The sequence below is a fragment of the Scomber scombrus genome, chromosome 20, assembly GCF_963691925.1.
Source record: "Scomber scombrus chromosome 20, fScoSco1.1, whole genome shotgun sequence".
Lineage (NCBI taxonomy): Eukaryota > Metazoa > Chordata > Actinopteri > Scombriformes > Scombridae > Scomber > Scomber scombrus.
This window is the reverse complement of record NC_084989.1, coordinates 23,039,246-23,064,575: the sequence shown is the minus strand read 5'-3', so window position 1 is coordinate 23,064,575 and position 25,330 is coordinate 23,039,246. Positions and strand designations below refer to the sequence as shown.

General features: G+C 38.4%; 3 protein-coding genes across 10 annotated transcripts; 2 read left to right on the top strand and 1 right to left on the bottom strand.

The window, feature by feature from the left end:
• Positions 1-1,853: 1,853 nt before the first annotated feature.
• On the top strand, positions 1,854-14,670 carry pdha1b (pyruvate dehydrogenase E1 subunit alpha 1b). Of its 8 annotated transcripts, XM_062441816.1 has the most exons (14): positions 1,864-1,990; positions 4,020-4,040; positions 5,204-5,359; positions 6,367-6,432; positions 6,592-6,765; positions 8,659-8,785; positions 8,881-8,972; positions 9,878-9,970; positions 10,059-10,214; positions 10,954-11,025; positions 11,446-11,513; positions 12,088-12,196; positions 13,254-13,458; positions 13,546-14,670. In XM_062441816.1, the coding sequence occupies exons 1-13, from the start codon at positions 1,931-1,933 to the stop codon at positions 13,416-13,418; spliced, it is 1,359 nt and encodes a 452-aa protein (XP_062297800.1). In that variant the 5' UTR covers positions 1,864-1,930; the 3' UTR covers positions 13,419-13,458; positions 13,546-14,670. The 8 variants fall into 8 exon arrangements, with proteins under 8 accessions (XP_062297804.1, XP_062297800.1, XP_062297799.1 ...); XM_062441815.1 differs by having other exon boundaries at positions 13,254-14,670; XM_062441822.1 differs by lacking the exon at positions 4,020-4,040 and having other exon boundaries at positions 1,865-1,990; positions 5,204-5,322; positions 13,254-14,670.
• Positions 14,671-14,982: 312 nt separating this feature from the next.
• LOC134002472 (NLR family CARD domain-containing protein 3-like) lies at positions 14,983-20,393 on the bottom strand. The gene is made up of 5 exons (XM_062441813.1): positions 20,301-20,393; positions 19,868-20,015; positions 19,496-19,668; positions 17,389-17,633; positions 14,983-17,302 (listed from the first exon to the last, which is right to left on the bottom strand). Exons 2-5 carry the CDS (start codon positions 19,895-19,897, stop codon positions 16,188-16,190), a joined length of 1,563 nt encoding a protein of 520 aa, XP_062297797.1. The 5' UTR covers positions 19,898-20,015; positions 20,301-20,393; the 3' UTR covers positions 14,983-16,187.
• Positions 20,394-20,461: 68 nt separating this feature from the next.
• LOC134002473 (piggyBac transposable element-derived protein 3-like) lies at positions 20,462-23,043 on the top strand. The gene is made up of 2 exons (XM_062441814.1): positions 20,462-20,821; positions 21,501-23,043. Exon 2 carries the CDS (start codon positions 21,502-21,504, stop codon positions 22,942-22,944), a length of 1,443 nt encoding a protein of 480 aa, XP_062297798.1. The 5' UTR covers positions 20,462-20,821; position 21,501; the 3' UTR covers positions 22,945-23,043.
• The last annotated feature ends 2,287 nt before the right edge of the window (positions 23,044-25,330 follow it).

Genomic DNA, 25,330 nt, shown 5'->3' with positions numbered 1-25,330 from the left:
ATGTCAGTTATATATTATATTATAATTGATACATAAGAGTGTAACTGGTTTCTTCTATAAAAATCTTTTTTTATATGATCATATGATACAACTTGTAGGTAAAGTCCTAATCTGCAAAGTCAGTGCAGCTCTCTCAGTTTTCATCTGAAAATATGTCTGTCTGATCATGTCAGTTAGACTCACTCTTTGTATTCCCTTCTTATCTTGTGTCCATCAGTGCAGCAGCTCTCTCAGTTTGCATCTGAAAAATAAATTATTATTCATTCAAAAGGTTCCTACCTGTATAACAAACTTCTGTAGCTATACTACAGTAATAGAAGGTAATAATGGAGAAAACAGGACATACCACACGAACAAGTTAATATCTCCCCGTTTTCTTTGCTCTTTTTATATCACAGAGGTTTATTCTGACTGGTTTCCTTTTCAGTCCTCACAGAGGAAGCTGACTAAGACTTTGACAGTGAGGTGCATTTTCATGAACACTCTATGGGTCGAAAGTTCATCAGCTGCACACAAATGTTTTTAAGAGGTTGAAATATTTCCAAAGTTCAAAGTAAAGAGTATTTAAGGTGGGTTCATATCACTCAAATGTAAAATAGATCAAATTTGACCCTGAACATGTTCTAAGGGTTACACAGCAGTGCTCTACGTTTGAGTGTGTGTGGGGGTGGTTTCCCACTTACAGACTCGTGAATGAGAACATCCTTGCAGCAGGGGAGAAAAACACAACTTAGTTTTTGAATTTACCCAGTAACAAAAAATAGGCGTACTATTTTTCTGATAGGCTGATACGTCGCTAACTCGGGACAGCCCCGAACAGAGAGAAAACTGCATGCACTATGCATCACTGCTTCTGCTGTTTGAGTCATTTCAGGCTCTGCTGGGTTTTTTTAGTAGTTTACGCTTCAGATGAGGTAGATTTATGTTTTAGCCAGCGGCCCATGTTTATATGCCTTCAAGTTAATATCTATATAAGGACATGCAGCAGGCTTATAGCTTCATAGACAGTGGTAGAGAGCATGGACTTCGTTAGGACAATTTTGGGGGGGCTTAAGCCTCCCTAAAATGGTCAAAAGCCCCCCCAAACCATTCAGGGTTTCCCACAGCACTTTCCAGCTTAGGCGGCCGCCCAAGCAACATCGCCTGCCGCCTTAACTAATGTCTTCAAAAAATTTACAGCGATGTATATTAATGTTCAACCAACGTCTGCAGCGGTGATTACTGCAGGACGACTATTCGAAACCGCTGTGTCCGACTGTGACTTCGAGCCTGAACACACCTGTAGCTCTCAGTACCTCTCGCTTGCATAACACAGGAAACAAACTCAGACCGCTGGTTTAAATATAAATCTACATTATCTGAGGCGGAAACTGCTCAGGAAAAAACAGCAGAGCCCGAAAAACTAATGCAAACAGCGCTGTCACTACCAGATGTGACTGAGTCGCTACCCGATGTGAGTCACGCATGCGCAGTAGAGAAAACATAAAGAGAATAAAACTTGGAAAACACAGAGGGAATTTAGCTACAGCTTTTCATAAATAAAAATTCAAGCACGTTTCAAGCATTTGAAATATGAAAGCAATGCGATTAAAATGTCACGTTTTTGTTGTTTTCTCTATCTATTTTTAATATATTTGAATGTTTTTCTTTGTTATTTTTTTTATGTTTTTCTCTTGCGTGTAAACCACCTTAAGTTACAACAACCATGTGCCAACCACCGACATCTGTTGTGCCTTTTACAATAAATAAATAAACAGATCTTAAATTAACCTTAAAAAAATAGAAGATTATTTTTTCTGCAGCTATAAAAGAGGAACCAATGTGCAGCTAAAGCCTCCACCGGCCTCATTTCTCCGACGGACACAGCGTATAAAACGCCTTTAATCTTCCGCATTTAATCCTTTCGGATCCCGGCTGCCTGCTCAGTAGCATGCAAAACATGTTAACCATTATATCTAACGCTCTTTGCAGGATCACAGGTCGACATGCGGTGAGTGTTTGCGGGGTTAAAGTGTAGCAGGAGGCCGGTTCTCTCTCTGCAGCTAACCAGGAGCTAGCTCTCCTTTAGCTCGGTGTTTGCGGCTGCTGACCTTGTGGTGCAGCTAATGTGGTAGCTTCGGTCTGACTCTATTATAATGTGCATGTGTCTGGCATGATGTTTATATTATAATTATAATAACTCAGGAAGGAGGATTAATTATAAGATGAATGCAGCTCGAGGTTGAGACTTTTCACGCTTTCTGTGTCTCTAATTTAAATGTTTGTCTCTGTTTGTTTGTTGTTGGTGGTAGTGATTGTGCAGCTTTTTACTATCTGAGATGTAGTATTGTGTTAATTATTGGTCAATATCGGCTTCAAAATGTAATATTAGTGTCTATACGTTAAAAGGAAAGCTTCAGAGGTTTTTAAAAGGTAATGTGTGTGTTAGGTTTAGTCTAGAGCCATCTAGTGGTGAGGCTGTGTACTACACCTTCTAAAGCCTGTAAGATTAATTTAGTAGTTGCCTTTTATTTATGCTCGAGATATCATTGAGGGTGACCCTTAATTTCCTTGGAAATTAATAAAGTATCTATTTACAATGACAGAAAAGGAAAATAACAGGGGGAAAAATAATACATTCATAATTAAAAATAGGAAATCCAAACATAAGTTAAAATACAGAAAATAATAAGCCACTAGTAGTTGTTGGGATGTTTTTAAAAACTCAAATAAAAAAACAAACAAACAAACACTACAAAGGTGTTTAATTTTAAGGAGGTGCTGCATTTTTATTCTACGAGTCAGGTGGTGCGCTAAAGCTAAAAGCAGTTTTGCTGAGCTCAGATTGAACTTGTTGGGCATTAATTTAAAGCTGGTCAGTAGAGTAGGTTTGGTTAAAGTCCATCTGGGTGACAGAGCAGTTGTTAAAGGTAGTGAGGTAATTTTCTTATACGTGCTTTTATAGATAAAGGGATACCAGTGAGTATCACGACTGTCTTGGAGAGAGGACATTACTATATAAAATCCAATGATATGTAAGTGTGCAAATCACACATCTGGGGGGGAAAAGGGTGCTGAACCAAAAAACTAAATCTGATGATGACAGAGAATGACAGTGTGCAGGCTGCAGCTCCCAATGCAGGTATAATTTAATGGGATTTCAACATATCCTATTAAATTATACCTGCGTGGCAGCTACAGCGTGTGCACTTTTTCCTGTTTGTATACTGACCATTAGATTCCTTCATAATGTGCTTAAATTAGATTAGATTTAACTCTATTGTCATTGCACATAGTCTGCTTGTACTGAGAAAATGCAGTCTAGCATCTGACTAGAAGTGCAAAAACAAGCTGTAAACTGCAGTGTAATCGGATACTAGATACTGGAACATATTCTTTACATTTCCCACGCTATATTTATATTCTGGGGCTCTACTGGAACATCTTTGCATGATTTCTAGTTTAAAATTCCTTATTTATCTTCTATTGGTCCATTATGCAGCCCCTCAGTTCAGCCTCTGTCTGAAACAGGCCTTTTTAGCTCCTGCCTCTTTAACATGATTGTAAAATAACTTTAAAATCACATCTGTTAAAGTTTTAGAGTGATCAATCAGCATATATAATTGGGTAAAAAGCCGATATTGGTTTCAGTATTGACTACATCAGCGCATCTTTGTGCTTATTTAACAGTGAAGGCCACAGCAGCATGTCTTGTCTGTGCTGTGGTGTCACTGACAGCAGGGTTCCTACATGTCTTGAACTTTAAAACAGAATAAGTCTGTTTTTAAAGTTTTTAGGCATCATTCTTTAAACTTAAACCTCTTTTTTAAGTCATGAATTGTGATGAAGGGACCCTGTTGAGTGTTTTACGGCTTCATGTTGAACGAGCTTTCATTCTCTCCTTCCTGCTTCCTCTCCCTCTTTAAATTCACTCACACACAAACACACACAAAAATCCCTATTTATTTCTTGCTTTTCTCCTTCCTCTCCTCTCCTCTCCCCACTCCTCCTCCTACTCCTTCTCCTCGCCTGAACCCTAGGGAGCCCAAACAGTGTCCGAGGTAAGCCGATCTGCTGATGTTTGTCTGTAGGCTCGGTCCTACGCTTCCTTCCTTTTGCAGCGACGCCTCCAAACTGGGCAAAATTAAAATAAAGGACAACAAATTATGATTTTTATCCTCTTTCTTGCAGTGTAATCACTCCATTTATATAATTTGGATGGATTGCCCCCGATGAGAGAGGAGCTGCATCTCTGCTAAACTGCCATTTTATTAAAATTAGGCATTTAATTTAATTTGATTTAACAGCATCCATTTCAAACTTCAAATGTCTTGATTTTTTTATTTTCTTTACACGCTTAATGAATTAATTGAATCATCTGCTGCTCTGTTGTAGCATGTTTTAAACTCCTGGGTGAGAAAATGTTACAGATAGTTTACGATGGCACAACATTTAGATGCTGTTTTTACTCTGCAATCAACAATAGTCAGAGATGGTATTTAAACCGTCACAGTATAACGAGTCAACGTAAGAAGCTAAAGTAACAGAAAAATAGCTTTGGAGGATAATAGTGTCGTCCTACACCCATAAACAATTAACACAATTTACATAATTTGTCAAAACCTACTTTGAAAAAAATGTTTTTATGATATGTCCTGCTCAATATTGACAACATGCTTTAAAATGTAGGAATGCTCCAAATTATTATAAGTTTGACATTTTCAGGAGCATTCAGTCTTACTTTTGGTAAAAATGATGCAAATGTCATTTCAAATTACATAAAACCAACAAAAATACAAAATGTACATTTTAACAAACCTGATGCTGCTTTTAAAACTATTTAACATATTTTTGAATTGCTCATCTTGCCAACCTTTATTTGAGACTTATGACTTGAACAGCTAAGAAATGATCAGAATCAACTTCTGATTAATTAATAAAAAATTTCAGAGCAATTTGAAATCTAAATGTTGTGCCACTCTTGAAGTATCAGATTAAATCTAGACACTGTTGGGCTGATTTAGTCTCCATGTTCCCCCAGTGTGTGTTTTTAATTCTCCTTTGTTTTAGCCTCTAGAAGCTTCTTGTCATCATGTTTGTGTCCCATTCTTCATTTAGTTGCTGCTTCTGCTGTTTTTCACCTGTAGACGTGTCCTCACCGTAGCCTCTGTAGAGCTCCTCTGGCTGTGCTCTGGTCTGATTGGTTGGCTCCTGTGTTCCCCAGTTGCTGATTGACCTGTCAGAGTACGTCAATATAACGTCCCCGGCGGCGCCCGTCATGGTTACGACCGAGCGGCAACCACCCGAACCACCACCAGTCAGTGCTAGAGCACCTGAAGCACAGTTAGTTAGCGCCCAGACCGACGCGGTAGCCAGACCAGTAAGGACAAACGTGTAGCTTCCTCCATGTCTGCCTGCACTCTAACAGCGGTGGTGTGTTTGAGGGCCACTGTGGCTCCTTTTTTTATGGACGTTTCCTTTTTTATTCACAACCTACTAAAATACTTTATTAAACAGCTACTGGGGATGTAGCTTCAATTTCTGGGTCTTTTCTCTTCTTACTTTTAGTGAAAAGTACAAGAACGCTAACTGAAGTAGTCACATATGGCATTTTTGGAAGGAAAATACTCTTTTGAATGCTATAAGTACATGGCCAAAAGCATGTGGGCACCCTAACATTGATTTCATTTCTTTTCTTTACCTTTTTGTTTGTTTGGGTTTTGTTTTTTTAAATGCCACAAACTAGTGACAGCAGTGAAGGTTTGTCTGGTGTTGGGGTCAATGACATGATATTCCTTTTTGTGTCCATGTGGTTTAGTCAAATTTAAAGGGGTGAAAATGAACGTATGAATAACTGCACACATTCCTTTTTTTGTGGACCCAGCATAAAATTTCTCCTTTTTAATAAATTTTGAGAGAATATATTAGAGGATTATGGCAAAAATGTCCATCTATGTCAAATGGTGTAACCCTAGAAAAACATTGATAATTCATAAGAATCAGAAAAATTAATTTTTATAATAATTTAATATAATGATATAGTACATGGGCACCCCTAACATTGACGTCATTCTTTTTTCTTTTTTTTTGGTTTGTTTGCTTGTTTTGGGTTTTTTTCTGGGGTTTTTTGTAATACCACAAACCAGTGACTTGAAATGAAGATTTGACTGGTGTTAATCTCCCACTGTTACTGACTTCAATATATCAGGCAGCACACACACACACAGTTATAGTTGTAGTTTAGTCCCAAATACCTGTAAAACCTCTAACAGTCCCACCTGCTGTGATTGAGACGCTGGGAATGTGGAAGACTTTTTTGTATGTTCATGATGACTGTCTACCAGGTGTTTGTTTGAATAACATTTGGTGTGTCCTGTTGGTCGACAGGGTGCCAGAGTCGTGGTTTCCCGCTCATACGCGGACTTTACGCCTGCGATGACATTTGACATCAAGGTGGGTTGAAATAAAAAGTAGATTTACTTAAGTACAACTTTACTGTAGTATTTCCATGTGATGCTACTTTCTACATCTCAGAGGGAAATATTGTACTTTTTACTCCACTGCATTTATTTGACAGCTTATTTACTTTTCCTCCTCTGTCTCGGCAAATAGAAATGTGACGTGCACCGTCTGGAGGAGGGTCCTCCGTTGAAGGCGGAGCTGACGCGGGAGCAGGGCCTGCAGTACTACCGCACCATGCAGACCATCAGGCGCATGGAGCTCAAAGCCGACCAGCTCTACAAACAGAAGATCATCAGAGGCTTCTGCCACTTGTATGACGGACAGGTTCGAACTCACACTCACAGAATACATTTAAATCCAGTGAAGACAGATTCACATTTTCATTATTTGACTCATTAGAATCAGAATCTGTTTATTGTCATCGCACAGGTACATTTGGGTAGACACTCTAAAATTCAATGTGATTTAAATACAAAACAAAGTTCAGTATAAAAAAAAGTAAAGAATAGTCGTACTATATAAAAATCTTACAGTAATTTACACTATGGACAGAAATATTGCACAGAGATCAAGTATGCTGAATGTTACTATAGCTATAATTTAAAAAAAAAAAAAAAACCAAACAAAACATTTAGATTTAATGTCTGTGTTAGGGATGTGTCATTAAAATCAAATAGTCATTCGCAGGGTCTAAAGTCGACCTTTTGTGCTGTTGTCTGGGGTTTTTTTTTTTTTTTTCATTGAAGAACTTGAATCAAGAGTTGAGCTGTGTAGTCTAGTATGAAGGATTCATTAACAATTACTGGAGAGCAATTCTCACTTTCAGCCACTAGGTGGAGCTCTAAAAGCAGCTGCCCTCGGCTACTTTGACTCGGTAGGAAGTTAGCCAGCCAGCTAGCTAACTGGAGGGAACATAATGCAGACGAAGCCACAAGTCCAGCGTGGAATTACTTCCAGAAAGTAAAGGATAAATGTTGTAGGTATGAAATATGTCGAGCAGAGTTGAGCTATCGTGGTTTCACATGTACAGAAAGCTGCTGTGTGCTGTGACGGTTACTAAGGGAGACGGACCTGACGCTAATCACCAAGCTAGTACGTCAACGGTTGTAACGGCTACTCGAAAGTTTGACAAAAGTCTCAGAGAGAAAACTGACGTTACATTTACGTCTCTCATTGCTAACATGATTGTAAAGGAAATGCTCAGCGTTGTTTATGACGGGTAAGAAAAAATAATCCATGCTGTTTTTATTTTTAGTTGTCTGTAAGCCTGTAAGATTTTTTCTTTTAATGAATGTGTTTGTGTAAAGAACTGAAGGCTGATTATCATTTAAATTAATACAAGTTTGCGCAGTTAAAGCTTGTTGTTTGTTATGACTATTGAAAGTTAGTTTTGAAGCATTATCTATTTAGGTCTCTGACGCTAATCACCAAACTAGTATGTCAACATCTGGAACAAAAGTCTCAGAAAACTAACGTTACGTCTCTCAATGCTAACATGATTGTAAAGGATATGCAATCCATGCTGTTATATTTTTAGAGGGCTGTAAGCATTATCTATTTAGCCTCTGAATGTTAGCATGCAGCAAATATTCAATTAGTCGTCCGTTATATCCACCGATTAGTCGACGCAAGCATATCCCTACTCTGTGTTGAACCTGTGATCCCTGCTGAAGCAAACAAAACACAAAGTTTCTAATTTATTCATTTTTCTTTAATTGAAACATTTTGTCAGGATACTTTGAAGTTTCTGACAGTCTTAGTCATAAGGGGGGTTTAAAAATAACAAGATGACACGCTCAAATCAGGCGTTTCCACTGCAGGAATTTTTGAGCACCTCCCAGGAGTTAAACCCATGTTTTTACTTGAACTGGAGACTAATTATAGGTTGTGTTGTAGGATGATCTCAGGCGCTCCAGGGTGAGATTTCCTCTCCGAAGATACAGGAAGTTTGATTTATGTTTTTGATTGTTCAGCATTTTGGTGAATTGCTGCTGTGGTTTTAAAACGTGCTTTATAAATGACTTTGGTTGAAAACAGTTTAAAAACACATCTTAAAAGGACAAATGTATAAAAAGCTGTAACTTGATCTATTCGCTGCGTTTATATTTAAAGTAGTGTTTGGTGGTTTTAAGTCCTGCACACAGAAAAGTAAACAAAGCTTCTCAAACCTAATGTGCTCATATTAAAATCCTCCTGTGGTGTTTTATTCTCTTACAGGAAGCGTGTGCCATGGGCATTGAGGCTGCCATCAACCCGACTGATCACCTGATCACAGCGTACCGCGCACACGGTTACACCTACACCCGCGGAGTAGCGGTCAAAGAGATCCTGGCCGAGCTCACAGGTGAGAGAGAGAAAGAGGTTTTATTATGATAAACATGTGAATGAATTGTGTTTTTAAGCCTTTGTGTGACTCTGATCGTCCTCGTTGCTCCTCAGGTCGTAAAGGCGGCGTGGCCAAAGGGAAAGGAGGATCCATGCACATGTACGCTCCTCACTTCTATGGAGGGAACGGCATTGTGGGAGCTCAGGTAAACCCCAAACCTTAGAAATATCTCGGCTGCAGCGAAATAAATCTCAACATTTATTCATCTGGTTTTTCTAATTACAAGTCTGATCTTCAACCATCATCACAGCCGATGATTTGCATGATTTACCGTTTGGTCAGAAATATCTATCACAGGGGTTTCAATTAAAATTCACTGAGGTCCAATTTGTGAACATTTCCTCAAGTGAAGGTCCAGAGCATCATAATGTCTGTTATTTTTCAGTACCTTGAAGTAGCATTGTAGTTACATCAGCATCTGTGTATATAATTCATTTATTAGGATTTACACTGGATCCAAATAAATAATACAATTCGGGAAAAAAAAAATTAACTTTTTTTTCTTATCTAATAAGTATGGTATTTTAAAATAAAGTGCATACAGAAAGCAAGAGGGAGATACTGTAGCTGTCAGAAATAAATGATATCTCTGATTCATAATTACAGGTCAGAAGCCATTATGACTGAATGATGTTCACATGCTACCTTTACATTTAGGTTAATGCACTGAGCTGCTAAAGTGTAACTATAGCCTTGATTTATTAACCTTAACATACTCAGACTCATAATTAGCCTCTGCACCAGTTCATATACATAAAACTCTCCATCAGTCATTAATACATGATTGATTTGTCCTTAATGAAGACTGTATTCTATTTATTTATGGGGGGAAAAAAGACCTTTTACAATCACTGTTTGAACATGTTTGAATGGTGACAGCCTTTACAAAATGTGTATCAGCTGCACAAAAATAAAAATATGATGCATTTTTTTTTTAAATTTTTGTATATTCAGGTTCACATTAGAAAGTGTATAGGGTGTTTTTACAGCCCACAAATCATGAGCAGCCTTGTTTGAGTGCGGCTTGTAACTCAGCTGTAATGTGTCCAGGTTCCTCTAGGAGCCGGCATCGCTCTGGCCTGTCAGTACCAAGGTAACAACCAGCTGTGTGTCACACTGTACGGAGACGGAGCAGCCAATCAGGTAAAATATACACCTGAAAATCCTACCCCACCTCAGCAGTGATGACAGGCACACTGACTCCTCTTCCTGTCCTGTTGGATCCGATCAGGGTCAGCTGTTTGAGTCCTTCAACATGGCCGCCCTGTGGAAGCTGCCGTGCATCTTCATCTGCGAGAACAACAAATACGGCATGGGGACGTCTGTGGAGCGAGCGGCAGCCAGCACCGACTACTACAAGAGAGGAGACTACATCCCAGGACTCAGAGTGAGACTCACACACACACACACATTTTGGGGGGTCTTGGGGCATCAGCTGCAGCGTTCCTGTTGGCCGTATGCTGCAGCTGGCCTGTACGGACCTAGACTATAACAGGAACAGGCTGAAAAGTCTGTTCCTGGCAGTTGCAGGTGTGAGCATCCACGCAGCTTTCTGATGTTCATGTATGATACTGCACACACATGATCCAGCCTGTCTTATAACTGTCCTGATTGTTGTTAATTATTGGCGTTAGTCTGAGTGATTTTTAGGGAAACAGAATTGGCCTGGAAAAATAAGAAGAATCTGATTACTCCAGCCTTCTGCACAGTGTCTTTTCCCACTGGGATTGTTACAGATATTAAGTTGCACTGTTAGTACAGTAATTACGGCCGCCCAGGTGGGATCACAATCATTGATAAGAGAGTACGGTGCATCTGTATCCGGTGGAATCGAGGAGTTATTGTTTCACCACATCTCCAGAAATTTACAGGATAAATTATCATCTTATAATCTGGCCAGTTCTGTACTTATCTCATGTCAACATCTGCATTTGGATGTTTTTAAGAGAAATCATTTTATTTTTCAAAATAAAAATGCAACTCTGGTCTTGTTCTGAACTTTAATGCTGCTCATTTGTTAGAATCAATACTGTGGTTACTGAACATTGTTTGATTTGTTGCCTTTTCTCCTCCTCCTCTACTTCTCTTCTTCTCTTATCCTCTCTTCTCCTCCTCTCCTCTCATAGGTGGACGGGATGGACATCCTTTGTGTCCGAGAGGCCACCAAGTTCGCTGCAGACCACTGCAGGTCTGGAAAGGTGAGCTTTGACTCCGGTTTTATTTCTTTAATTTCTCTTTTTAAAGACGATTCCCTCATATCATATCCACACTATACCGATAGTGTAGGTGTACAACAACATATATAATATTCATATTTTTTAAATTAATTTTTTTAATAGAACACCTCCTGTTCACTATGAAGTGCCACCTTTTTTTAATATACTGAGCTTTAAAATTTTCACATCTTATAAAAGAAAAACTGGGGAATTTCAAAATAAAGGCACATCTTAAAGATGATGATCAAAGTTTTTATTTTGCATCGATGCTATTGGCTCGTTGATTATTGAATCGATGTATCTTTAAAACCCTCAAATGAAGATGCTGATCTAAGATGATGATGATTAACAGCTCTGAGGATGATCAGCAGTGTGGATGAGCTCTGTGTGGATTTCTTTCAGGGTCCCATCGTGATGGAGCTGCAGACTTATCGTTACCATGGACACAGCATGAGCGACCCAGGAGTCAGGTGAGTCACTTTTTAAACCTCTGCACTTCCTTCTCCTGTCAGGTTCCTCCTCATTCATTTCCTCTGCATCACTTTCTCTATTAATTAATTTTTTCTTGCTACTACTGATATATTTTTCTTACACTCAATATTTGACCTCAGTATCAGAACCCTCAGTGTAATCAATCATCTAAGAAATATCCTTTGTAGAAGCCGAGAGACAGAGTTTATGTTCAGGCCTTTTAAGCAAATATTTGAAAGATCTAACAGTGAGACTAAATGCCATGGAAGTGTGAATCTTTATATCTAAGAAAAAAAACAACTTAAAGTGATCATTAGTATATTATTATTATTATTTTATCTGCTCCAGTTATTACACTTTTAAAGGCTTTTGTTTTTAATACCTAGACAATAACTTAATACATTATTGGCAGTTATAACATTAAAAAACAGGCAAAATCACATAATTGTCTTTTTTACATCCTCACATATCTGTTTAGGAAGTTTATTTCTTGGTACAGCAGAGCAGACGAGTGAGATCCAGTTTATCGTTGTTGTTGTTGTGCACGTCTAACTGTGATGTCACTTCCTGCAGCTACCGCACTCGTGAGGAGATCCAGGAGGTGCGAAGCAAGAGTGACCCCATTTCTCTGTTGAAGGAGCGCATGCTCAGCAACAACATGGCGTCTGTGGAGGAGCTCAAGGTGAACACACACACACACACACACACACACACACACACACACACACACACACACACACACACACACACACACACACATACATTCTTATATAGTCACAGTGCCTTTACAGGAAGTGCACAACAACAGCTGATATTGATATTCTGCCCGTTTTTGAGCTTTGAACCTCAAATAACACCTGTGAGGATGTGGAGTTTTATTGGTGCAACAATTGACTGCAAAGAAACTTAAACAGAGTTGTAGGGCTGATTTTTAAGTAACAGATTTAAGCTTTTAAAACTCCTTAGTATACTAGTATAGCACTTTTCATACATGGTTATCGGTGTTGGGGAGTAACTAGTTACATGTAATTACAAAATAAATAACTAATCTGTTCCAGTTACTGATGAAAATATTGATTACAAAGGAGGTTACATCAGAAGTCAGATCTTTAAGATTTTGCTCAGGAGGGTTTTTTCCTCATGTTTTAATATTTAACATGTTACTGAATACATATATTGCTGTTTTTAATTCTTTGAAATCAATATTTTTTATATATTTAGTAAATAAATCATAATGATTTCAAATGAGAGATAAATGTTGCTTTATAAGAAATGATCTCCCTTATAAATCATGTCAGTATCCATGAAAAACAGCTGGACTTAGATTCTGGTGCTTAATGGGAACATTTACCCTAACAGCTGAAAACATTGGTTAGAAAAGTCATCAAATGGAATGAGTAACATTACTTTGAAGTCATTGAAATAGTTACATTACTTATTACATTTTAAATAGAGTAACTAGTAACCTATTATATTTCCAAAATAACCTTTATAACCTTCCTTATGATTATGTAACAATATGTAGGAGGTTGGATAAAAATGTAAAAAATTAAGAATACACAAATAAAATAAATAAATGTGGTGAATACTCAGAAGCTTTTACAACTCTGGAAAGTTATCAGTTATATTTCATATTTTATCACAGGTTAAACAGTAACGATATTGGATGGATTAATAATACATATCTCTCTCTCTCTCTCTCTCTCTCTCTCTCTCTCTCTCTCTCTCTCTCCCTGCAGGAAATCGACGTGGCGATCCGTAAGGAAGTAGAGGAGGCGACTCAGTACGCGACATCGGATCCTGAGCCGCCGCTGGATGACTTGTGCAACCACATCTTCGCCAACAGCCCACCGCTGGAGGTCCGCGGAACAAACCCCTGGGTCAAGCTGAAGTCTACCAGCTAGACTCACACCTCAAGAGTCCCAAACACTGACCCTCTAAAAGGTAGAATCCTCCCCCCCAAAATACTGAGGCTCCTTCACTTTGCACCCTGTCTGTTAATCGGCACCTTTCTCTCCGCCTCGACTGTAGCTCAGCATCATTCCGCACCTTACTGGGACTCGGCTCGGACCTGAAACCTGTCAGTATTATCTATTGTTTTATAGAGATATATATTTAAGAGTTATTGTATTATTATTTCTGTCTGTTTCTGCTCCATCCTGCCACATTTCTAACCAGTTAGTCATCTTGATTTTACATTTACTGGTTTTAAATAACGGCAAGGAGGCACAAAAAAATACGCACAAGACTTTCCACTTTATTCTTTCCACATCTGTTGAAATGAAAAAAATGTCCTCAAATGTTTAATGCAGCATCTCGTTACTGATTTTAACCTTTTTAAACATTCAGAAAAAGATGGAAGAATACTTACAAAAGCTTCCAAGAAACAATTTCCAACCTGAAAAATGTGACAATGAACATTTTTACAGTGTCAGTTTTCAAACACTAAGTCTTTTTAACCATGTCAGACCTCTTTTTGTTTTTTTAGTAAATCAGGAAAAGGATTTTAGTAGGTTTACTGTCAGTGAGCGAGGTGTGAGGAAGAGGAGATGCACTACAGGGGACAAGATGAGCAAAACAATTATTTAAAAAGATCTATATGTATTTATTGAGTTTTGAGGGATTTTACTATGTGAAGTTTTCAGCAGCAAATCAAAGTTATAAAGTAAAATATTTCACATGAAACTGATGTTTTTAACCAGAGCTACTAAACAGCTACTTCATTTTCCCATTCTGTCACACTGGAGCACTTAAATATCCCAAAATGATCTCACAGCTGCTTCTCTTTCCCGAAGAGACAAACCATGAATCTTGTTGGTTGGTAGGAAGCTTTAAACTGTGTGGATAAATATAAATACGCTATGATGTGTAATAATGAGACTAACACACATTTAGTCTGTGTGGTTTGAAGGATGTTCATATGTGGCTGCTTCTATATGAAGATGCACTTACAGCTCAGGGCCAGCTTTCTTGTTAAGTTACACAATTGGGAACATTTGAAGGGGAAAACATACCGTAGTACGATATACCTCTTTTCTTTATTAAAAGAACTTACTGTTACTGCCCATTAACTTTATAAAGGTGTGGAAGTTTTACCCTGTTTATGTGAGATTGATGGCTGTATAATAAAAGCTTAAAGAACATGTGGACATCAAACCTTTCTGTGTCTGCTGTCTTTATTTTGTCTTGTTCCTCAGTCTATGTAAGGGTCAATGTTTTGTTATGTGTCCATGTGGTTTAGTTTAAATTTAAAGGGTTAAAATGTGAAAATAAACGTATGAATAACTTGCACACATTCTTTTTTTTTTTTTGTGGACCCAGCATCAAATTTCTGCTTTTAATCAATTTTGAGAGAACTTTAAAAAAAAAAAAAAAAAAAAAAACATTCTTAATGTTTGTTTAAAAAAAAAAAAAATGTCAGAGCCCAGAAACAACTGGATAAGAATTGAAAACTTTTTGGTTTTTTTTTAAAAGCAATTTTATTTGTGGAAAACAAATGAATCAATCATTCTTAATTTGAATAAGTGAGTACATAAAGATATAAAAGTGGAAAACCTCAGTCTCCATTCACGTAATTTTTACTCAGGTCCAGCTCTCTAAAACAGGCAGGATTGGACTTCAGAGGCCACAGACAGTGATAATAAGCCTGTTATTACAAATTATTTACTTTTACACCTTCACTCACATACATTGTATTTGAGTGTGGTTAGTAGCAGCAGGCACTGTTAAAGCGTTTTCAACACAAATCCTGAAGTCCAAGTTCTTTTGCTGGATTTATATTAAAACTAAGAAGCTGAAGGATAAACTAAAATTTAACATTTACAATTAACAAAATGTTCATAAGTTACAGCACACCAACTACAACATTTTTCTTGCTCTTAAAGTTCTTGTTACATCAGCCCTGTTTCCACTGCAGGAACTTCAGGCTAATTTTACAGGACCGAGGCCGTTGGTATGTGTCTCCATAGCAGGATACATCCCCGAATGACGTTCAGCCCTGAAACATTCCTGGGTGGGGCTTAAGGTTGACTTGGTGCTGATTGGGTAGACTCAAAGCGGGATGTGGCATCAACAGAAAACTCAACTCACAAAATAAGCTGCATTTTTAAAAACCCAGCAGAAGAAGAACAGTAGTAGAAAGCGTCCACCTCCATGTACACGAACACTCAAACCAGATATTGTTATCGTTTTCTTTGTTATGCTTTCGGTGCGTCTCCTCAGTGACGGCACTGTCAGAGTCCGGTGGGTCCTATCGAGGTCCTACTCTGCTATGGAAACACAACAGCCTGGAGGTTTGAGTGAGAGGACCTTCCTATAAAAGGCAACTTCATTAGTGGAAACGAGGCTATAGGTCATCTTCTCCTTCAGCTTGTTGAAGACTCTCTGGATGATTTGTGGACTGTTCTCCGTCTGACCAAGCAGGCCTCCTAAGACTCTCTAATTGGACTCCAGAGAGAGTTCATGAAGGAAGCGAGCATTTACACTTTTGTGAGATTTTTCCCAAGTCTCTCAGGGATGAGCGATTGTAGTTGGTGTCACAGTGATACATGCAAACTGCAGCCAGAAACTCTTGATTGTGCAGATGAGCAAAGCTGAAGAAAGTGAAGATCTATGTACAAAACTCCTGAAGACACTGACTGGTTCTGTGACATCAAGACCAGCTTCGGGTTTTCTTATTCTTCCGCGATGGTTGGTTTGTCCAGCTGATCAAACGCCACCCTCGCCAGCTTCAGAAGAACTTCCTTGTCGGCCTCCATCAGCTCCTGTGGATTCGTCTCCCTTGCGTTCGGAGGCCTGTCCTTATTCCTCCTGGTCTGAATCAGCAGGAAGCGCGAGTACATGTCAGTGATGGTCCTGGGCGGCTCTCCTTTCTCGTTCGGACCGAATATGTCCTTCAGAACCGTAGACGTGATCCAGCAGAAGACTGGGATGTGACACATGAGGTGAAGGCTCCTGGATGACTTGATGTATGTCATGACTCTGCTGTACATGTCTTCATCGGGGAATTTCCTCTTGAAGTACTCTTCCTTCTTGCCATCAGTGAATCCTTGTATTTCCAGCAGTCTGTCAATGTATTTAAGAGGGATCTGACTGACTGCGGAGGGTCGGGAAGTTATCCAGATGAGAGCCGAGGGAAGCAAATTCCCCTTGATGAGGTTCACCATCAGCCCACTGACTGACGTTGTCTCCGTGACATCAAACACATCCTCCGCGTTCTCGAAATCCATTGAAAGTTTGTTTTCCTCTAGGCCATCAAAGACGAACAAAACCCTGCATTCTGCAAGCTTCTGTGGTGTGACTTTGTTTAATAACGGATGGAAGTCATGGATCAGCGTCAGAAAACAGTACTCCTTATCTTTGACTATGTTCAGCTCCCTCACCGCAAACAGAATCACCAGAGTGAGCTCTTGGTTTTCCAAACCTTCGGCCCAGTCCAGAGTGAACTTCTGCAATAAGAAGGATTTCCCACCGCCAGCGAGGCCTTTCGTCACAACCACTCGGTATTTCCTCGGTCGATCGGGAAGAGCTTTAAAGATATCATGGCACCGAATTGGTTTATCATTAAGGCTCGGTTTCTTGAAAGGTGTCTCAGTCTGGTTCTCCTCAGGTTGGGTTTCGATCTCGTCACTGCGTCCCTCTGTGATGTAGAGCTCAGTGAAGATGTTGTTGAGGAGGGTTTTATTTCCTCCTCCTTCCTCGGCTCCTTCTGTGACGTTTGAGCAACTCCATCTCATACCAATCTTTGGCTCCTTCGGTTCCTTCCTCGGCTCCCGGAAACCAACTTTCACTGGGAAAAAAAAGAAGAATGTGAGACTACATGAAGACAATCTGACAATAATCCAATATTACCAACACAAAGGCGATCAGTCTTACAGTGTACAACGCTGGCGGTGCTGTCTTGCTGCGGTGCAGGTTTGGTCACGGCTTTTGCTGCTTCACACTCGGGACAGGGGCTCTCTTGTGATGAAACGTTCTTTTCCCAGTGTGAGGTGATGCACTTTCTGCAGAACCGGTGGCCACACTCAGTCGAGACTGGATCCACCACGACGTCGTCACAGAGGAAACACCAGGACAGCTGCGTTTCCACAGCAACAGGAATCCTCCTCCTCTTCCTCCCTCTGTGAAGATATTTATTTATTATTAAAATGTTCTGGTCACATGTTGTCAGTTGTGCTTTGATGAGGCCAAAAGTAGAGATGAGTAAGGAATTTTATCATTTAAAAAATAATAATAATAATAATAATAATAATAATAATAATAATAATAAAAATAGTTTTAAAAGCAGCATCAGGTTTGTTACACTGTACATTGTGTTTTTGATGGTTTTATATCATTTGAAATGACATTTGCACCATTTTTTACCAAAAGTAAGACTGAATGCTCCTGAAAATGTCAAATGGTGTAACCACAAAAGAATGATACATATTACATATTTTATCACCTACAGTGTATTTAAGTGGACTTATACTAATAATAATCTCCATGGTTACCAGATGAAATGTAATATTTAGAACAATTGTATTCCATTACCTTTATTTAATATAAAAGTTATAATGTAAGATCATGCCAAACTAGTTGATATGGTGTTTTATTGAGAATTTACTGTTTTTAAGCAAGTTGAATTATGTGGTACAAAGTTTTTATGGTTACACCACTTAGACATTTTTGCCATAATCCTCTAATATATTCTCTCAAAATGGATTAAAAGCAGAAATTTGATGCTGGGTCCACAAAAAAAGAATGTGTGCAAGTTATTCATACGTTTATTTTCACATTTTAACCCCTTTAAATTTAAACTGAACCACATGGACACTAAAAAACCTCATTGACCCAAATAACACCCACAAAAAAAACCCATGTATGTTTAAGGACATCAAAGCACAAAGGATCAAATATACATTAAATACTGCCTATACTGCTTTAAAGAGTTCAGGCTCTAAGGTAAAGTTATACATTATGAAAAAAAATCGATACAGCATAGTATCACGATATTTTGCGTGCCAATATTGTATCAATACACAGATGCCAAGTATTGATCTTTTATTATATAAATTGCAAATGAACATGTAAGTTTTTGGTACTAGAATAATAAAATCAATTGCTTTTTCAGTCCACTAAAAGGCTCTAGTTTGCAGGAGGAAGGTTTCTTTGTTAAGGTTATTTGCTAAAGATAATCAAAACTGAGGGCATTATGATAAAAGAAGAGGTGTATGTGATTCTGCACTTACTGAGTGAATAAGTACATTTGATGATTTGATAAACATACCCTGAATTATATGTGATTAAATGTACTACACTTTTATTATTATTATTATCTTTTAAAATGAGAATGCATCAACAAAAGTCACGAAACAATATTGTAATTGAGATAGTATCTCTTGTATAGAAGAAACTGAACTGAAGTAACCCCTGTATGGCTCTCTGAAGATTCAAGGCCACACAATCTAGGCACCTGTGACTGGAGTTTTGAATGAAAAGACCGTTATGAGTTTAATGCCAAGAAAAGTTGTTGATAGAATCTGATTGGTTGAAATGTACTTCCCACGATAGCCAGAAAATTATCAGTATAAAAGGAAAGATTTATCTGAAATGTCTCTTTGTATCATTTCTGCATAGACGCTGTCTGTGTTGTTTTGGTTCCGAAGATGTTTTTTCGTTGACGAATAAAACTGCATTCAGCCGGATGACTCTTGGTGATTTTTCTGTTTGGACCTTTTGAAACTTTAACTTTTAAATATAACGAATTATTAAACTGTCATATTTTCTTCTACAACATAATTTAGCATATCGCAATATATTTAAAATCGCAATAATATCATATTGTGACACAAGTATCATGATAATATCGTATCGTGGAGCCTCTAGTGATTCCCTCCTCTATACATTACTACTTCTAGAGTAATGTATAATAGTGTACTTTATTGAGTAACGACCCCAACACAGTTCAGGTTAGTATAAAAGTATAAAAACAGTGTCTTACTTAGCGTTGGAGCGTCTCGGTGCATAATAATCACTGGTGGTGTTGATGGTATTAATGGGGTCATCTTGACCGATGGGGGTTTCAGACCGTCCATGGACGCACAGCTCCACACTGTAGACTTTGTTCGGAGGTGCTCCACCATTAACTTTCCCATCTGGTGGAGCTGCTGCAGTCTGAAGGGTTAAACATTAACAGTGACAGTAAGATCAGGAAGTAAGATACAGCAAAGAAGAAACACACCCATAAGTTAAGTTAGTACCTCCCCCATTTTCATTCTTCTTTATACCAACAGAAGTTCACCCATCTCCTCTCTTTAGGAAAGAAACTGACTCACATTTTGACAATAAAATAAGAATATTTTAGATGACTCACCTGACGGATCCTTCTGTTTTTCTCCGACATCTCTCTTCTTCTTCCTCTTCCTCTTCTTATTTCTTCTTGATGTTTTTTTTCAGTGGTTGTGAAACACCTTACAGCACCATTACTGCCACCATCTGGTACACATGCTGGATCCGACTATCTGCAAAGTAGAGAAATAATAAAGAGAGAAAAAAACGTGTCAATCACATTTATAATCGAAGATGATGAGACTTCATTGGTTGATACTCAATTATTGAGTTGTTTTTGGTAAAAGATGTGTTAAATTAAACTTAATTTTTCTATTTTCGGAACTTTTCTTCCTCATACTTTTCTCTGCGCACCACATGTTCTTCCATTTCCTCTTCAGCCCACTTTTCTTAACTTTCTGCTTCACGCTTTCCTGTTATAACTAGTGTACTATTAAATCTTGATGTATAGTACTAACCTGAGTCCAGTCGTTTTTGTGCTTCTCTGTATCACTGCTGTCCACACCAAGTATCTCCTGTGTTTGGCGTTTCCTCGATACTTGATACACGAACTCTGAACCGGAAGGCGGTTTTTATTTAACGTCCTTCTGCACCGAGAACAGAGAGGAAAGTAGAAACATGTGAGCGCGAGGCCTTTACGGAAGTTTTTTACCTTCACACATTATCGCTTTTTATTGATTGGCTGCTGCAACTGATCTGATACATTAAAGTATCGGCGCAGTTTAACCCTGTAACACCACTTGTTGTAAAATTACAAAGTTACCTTTAACCATCCTAAAAAACAATCTGTTATATTTTATCTTATTTTTTTTTTACCACATTTACATAGTCATTGGGTCCTATTGTTCAGTCTCACAATGCTATTGGATCTTACATTTGTTTACAAGTCACGCCTTCTGGCCATGAACTCACACAACCTCTAAAGGTTTCCTTCGAACAACAACTATTTGTTTCATTGGACTGGATTCATCAGATTCAAGTAAGTAATATGTCTTTTATATTTTTTTTGGTTGTTATTACAATGTCTAGAGCATGTACATATGTAGTTATTGTGGAATAGATGCATCAAATTTCATTTAGAGCTTGTTATATAATTGTTGCAATTATACAACACTGGGTGAATGTGGTAGTCAAAATAGCTGGCTTGTTGCAGTGGGCTCAAACAGGTTGTATTCCCTCCACTACACCACTGCCTGAAAGAGTATTTTCTTTATACATGGATAGTATACATTCTACCCTTGTGTTGTGTTCTGGTCAAATTTGACTGATTTAAAAGTTTTATCTCTAAAAAATATAGTTAATTTGATCAGCCTGACCTAAAATTCCATGACTTTGTCCACAAAGAGGATATCAACAAACAATTCAGTTCTGGGGAAAGGAATGTTCCTGAATGTGGGGGGTGGATGTAAGTGGGGGTATGCATGTTTTCCTTTTAGTATGATAATTAGAGCCATTAATCCATTTACATTCACATTTACATTTAGGGAATTTCGCAGATGCTTTTGTCCAAAGCGACTTACCAGGCAGACAGTATTGTCGAAAACATTTCTACCCTGAGCACTTGGTCCACCACCCTATTCTATTCCTTCAGGTTATGTACTACAATATATAAAACATATATATATATACATGTTAATTAATTAATATTTTATTTTCAGAATGCAACCAGCAAGGAGAGAGCCACGATACAGTGTGCGGGATGTCATTGAAATGGTCCAAAATGGAGAGAGTGAGGTGGAGATGGAAAGCAGTGACACCGATGAAAGCGATGAAGGCTCTGATGAAGATGTCTGTAAAGAAGTGGAAAAAGAAAACCAACCATCCATGGACTGTCCAGCTGATAATTACGTGGACATCGAGCCAAAAACAAACAAACACACCATGCCCCGTGACAGGTATCGCTGGCTGAAAAAAGATTTCATCAGTCCCAACACTGATTTTTCTGGTCTGGATATCACAGCAGATGACATTTCCCTCCACACACCATTGGAATACTTCCAGAAGTTTGTGTCCGAAGACATGGTTGAGGCTCTGGCACAAAACACGAATGAGTACAGCTTTCAGGAGCGTGGAACATCTGTAAACACCACTGCAAAGGAAATCGAAAAAATGCTTGGCATGTACCTGAAGATGGGCCTGGTACAAATGGCTGGAACCCGTATGTATTGGGAGACAGAGGCGCGGTACTCCCCTGTTGCTGATGTGATGCCACGCAACAGATTCCAATCCCTGTTGAAGTCATTACATTTTGTAAACAACATGACTGTATCTGAGACGGAAAAGAAAGACAAACTATGGAAACTCAGACTGTGGCTTGATTCATTCAGAGAGAAATGCCTGCAGGTGGTACCAGAAGAGCACAACTCTGTGGATGAGATGATGATTCCTTTCAAGGGGAAATTCAGCAGCATCAAGCAATATATGCGAGGCAAGCCAAACCCATGGGGATTCAAAGTGTGGGTGAGAACTGGAATCTCTGGCATGATGTGTGACTTTGATGTCTACCAAGGCAGTGTCAACGGAATACGAGCCAAATCTGAACTTGGATTGTCAGGTGAGGTTGTGATGAAACTTGCTTCCACACTTCCAGAAGGTCAGAACTACAAACTGTATGCAGACAAATATAAGTTCCCCATCAAATCCCGTCGCTGGTACATGTACATCTTCTGGCACACCATCACCCTCGCTGTGGTCAATGCCTGGCTGCTCTACAAGCGGGACTGTAAAGCGCTCGAGATGTCTAGCAAAGAGACAATGAACAGGAGACAGTTTCAGGCACAGCTAGCATCCTCTCTCATCCTGGTAAACGCAACACTTCAAACTCCAAAGAGAGGACGGTCATCTTCAGGCGAAGGGAGCCCAGAAACACAGACAGTGACATCAGGAAGCCCTATGAATGCTCAGAAGAGGCCATCCAAGAGATGTGCACACCTCCCATTGGATGTACGCAACGATCTAGTTGCCCATTTCCCAAGGAAGACAGGGAGAGGACGCTGCAGACACTGCAATAAAGGATACACCAACACACAATGCAGAAAGTGTGATGTTCGCCTTTGCTTTACAGACAACAGGGACTGTTTTTGGGACTTTCACCACCAATGAAAGTCTTCATGACCAATGTCATGAAAAGAAAAAAGAGGGGGAAAAAGCGTTTTTTAAGAGTTTTATCTTTCTAACTCTGTTTTAATAAATGACTTCATAAAAATATGACTAATGTGTGATTATTATTAATGTTATATACTGTTATGGGGCTAAGTAAGCAATCAACCCTGCAAATGAACCCTTAGTTGTTCTCAATTGTTCAGACAACGTGAGTACAAATACAGAAATTTTTTAAACACTTTAATTTCTGCATCAAAGGCCTCCTACAACAACATCTGAAAGGTCAAATTTTTATTTTTTTTTTAGGTTTTTCTATATTTGGGTCTTACAGGGTTAATACTGCAGGGTATGGAAGATCATTTCTGACTATGGGATGAAAAAAAAGAGCAAGTCATAATGAGAAACTTTATCAAAGTAATGACTTAAAACTCAAAATAATGATTTAGTATCTTAAAATAATGACTTAGTATCTCAATATAATGACTTAGTATCTCAATATAATGACTTTTTTTCATCACATTGGTGTAAATGGGGAGCGATAAAAGTGGACACAGATTACAGATCAAACTCAGGTGTATCAATAATGTATAACAAGGATAGCTGTGTGTGTGTGTGTGTGTGTGTGTGTGTGTGTGTGTGTGTGTGTGTGTGTGTGTGTGTGTGTGTGTGTGTGTGTGTGTACAGTTGAATTTAGATTGTGGTGCTTAAAGGGAACATTTACCCTAACAGCTGAAAACATTGGTTAGAAAATTAGAAAAGTCATCAAATGTAATAAGTTACATTACTTTGATGAAGTCATTGAAATAGTTACATTACTTATTACATTTTAAATAGAGTAACTAGTAATCTGTAACCTATTATATTTTCAAAATAACTTTCACAAACCTGATTATATGATAAATAAATATGACCAGAAAAGTAGCTGCAGTACTGCATTATAAACACATGGTGGTGCTGCAACACAAAAATACTGCAGGAGTTCAGCCAGCAGTGGTGAAAAGTAACTAAGTACATGTTGATGTTGATCAGTAGCACACAAAGCTAAAAAAAAGTTCAATTTCTCTGTGTTAGATATTCCTTTATTAGTCCCACAATGGGGAAGTTTGTATTATTACAGCAGCAAGTGGACAATAAAATAGAAGAGCAGCAATAAGAAAGAGAATAAAGAACAATAAATAATAATAAGTACAAAAACAATATTTTTTTTACATTACAGGTGATATATGTATATTACACACAATTAAAATCAGTAGTATACATGAAATACTAATATTGCAGAATATTGGACATTACAAAGTGCAGTGTGTCCAATTGTCCAGGTTGAGGGGTGGTGGGGGGGGGTTGAGGTTTACTGGGAGCAGTACTGATTGTACAGTCTGACAGATGCAGGTAGGAAGGACCTGCGATATCGCTCCTTCACACACTTCGGACAATTATCCAGATCTTGCAAATGTGTGTGGCCCACAGAGCATGAAGGACTTCTGCTGACTGAGACAGCTACTTCTGGTTTACTACAGCTAACTTGAATGGGCATTAAATGATTCAATTGTGCGACTTTTCTAGACTTTCCAAATGTTATCGGATCAAATTACATTACAGACGTCTCTTTCACAATGGAAGTCTACGGGGAAAAGTCTTTTTGGGCCCATTAGCATCAGGTGACGTTGTAATTACACATTGGCTTTAAAGCCCGGTGCTGTTCCTGGAGGCTTGATTGGTGTCCTGGACCTTAATTTAGACCCTGGTCCCTCCGATTGAGGGACTGAGTTCTTCAAAAGGTTCCTAGTCTGTGAGGAAAGTTCCTGCAGTCAAAACACAACTTTAAACAATGAATCAGCTGTCTAAATAGTCTGCAGCAGTAGTTTTCAGCTCCAGATGAAAGCATGAATAACTTCCTGAAAGTCAGAGAATGAACAACAATGTGATAAAAGGAGACTCCTTCTAGATGAGAATCAATGATAATTACATTTAAACACTATTTATATTGATATTTGTGTATTTATATATGGAATTGTGGTATTGTACCTTTATAAATGTAGAATTTAGTCCATTGTTTTGCTTTATAAACACATTTTAACATAAAGAAATGTTATCAGTATGTTGTGAATCATGTTATATAGATTATTAAGTATTCAAAATAGATATTAACAGAGTTTACTTACTTGTCTTACTTACAAATCCTCATTCATTAGAGGCTGATACAAGGTGATGAATGAGATTTATGGTTGAAAAATTACTTTCAACAATGAATCAGTTGACTAAATAGTTTGCAATTAATCCTGGTGCTGTTTTTGGGGGCTTGACTGGGACCCTGGACCTTAATTTAGACCCTGGTCCCTCTGATGGAAACACAAATTACTTTACTTACTTACAAATTCTCACATTT

What these genes read in the sequence shown, in the direction of transcription:
- LOC134002473 (XM_062441814.1), top strand. Translation starts at nt 21,502, where the DNA reads ATGCAACCAGCAAGGAGAGAGCCACGATACAGTGTGCGGGATGTCATT.
- pdha1b (XM_062441816.1), top strand. Translation starts at nt 1,931, where the DNA reads ATGCAAAACATGTTAACCATTATATCTAACGCTCTTTGCAGGATCACA. An exon ending in CGATGACATTTGACATCAAG is followed by an intron (nt 6,433 to 6,591) that starts GTGGGTTGAAAT and finishes CTCGGCAAATAG; the next exon opens with AAATGTGACGTGCACCGTCT. An exon ending in GATCCTGGCCGAGCTCACAG is followed by an intron (nt 8,786 to 8,880) that starts GTGAGAGAGAGA and finishes GTTGCTCCTCAG; the next exon opens with GTCGTAAAGGCGGCGTGGCC.
- LOC134002472 (XM_062441813.1), bottom strand. Translation starts at nt 19,897, where the DNA reads ATGTCGGAGAAAAACAGAAGGATCCGTCAG. An exon ending in AAAACAGAAGGATCCGTCAG is followed by an intron (nt 19,669 to 19,867) that starts GTGAGTCATCTA and finishes TTAACCCTTCAG; the next exon opens with ACTGCAGCAGCTCCACCAGA. An exon ending in CCGAGACGCTCCAACGCTAA is followed by an intron (nt 17,634 to 19,495) that starts GTAAGACACTGT and finishes ATATCTTCACAG; the next exon opens with AGGGAGGAAGAGGAGGAGGA.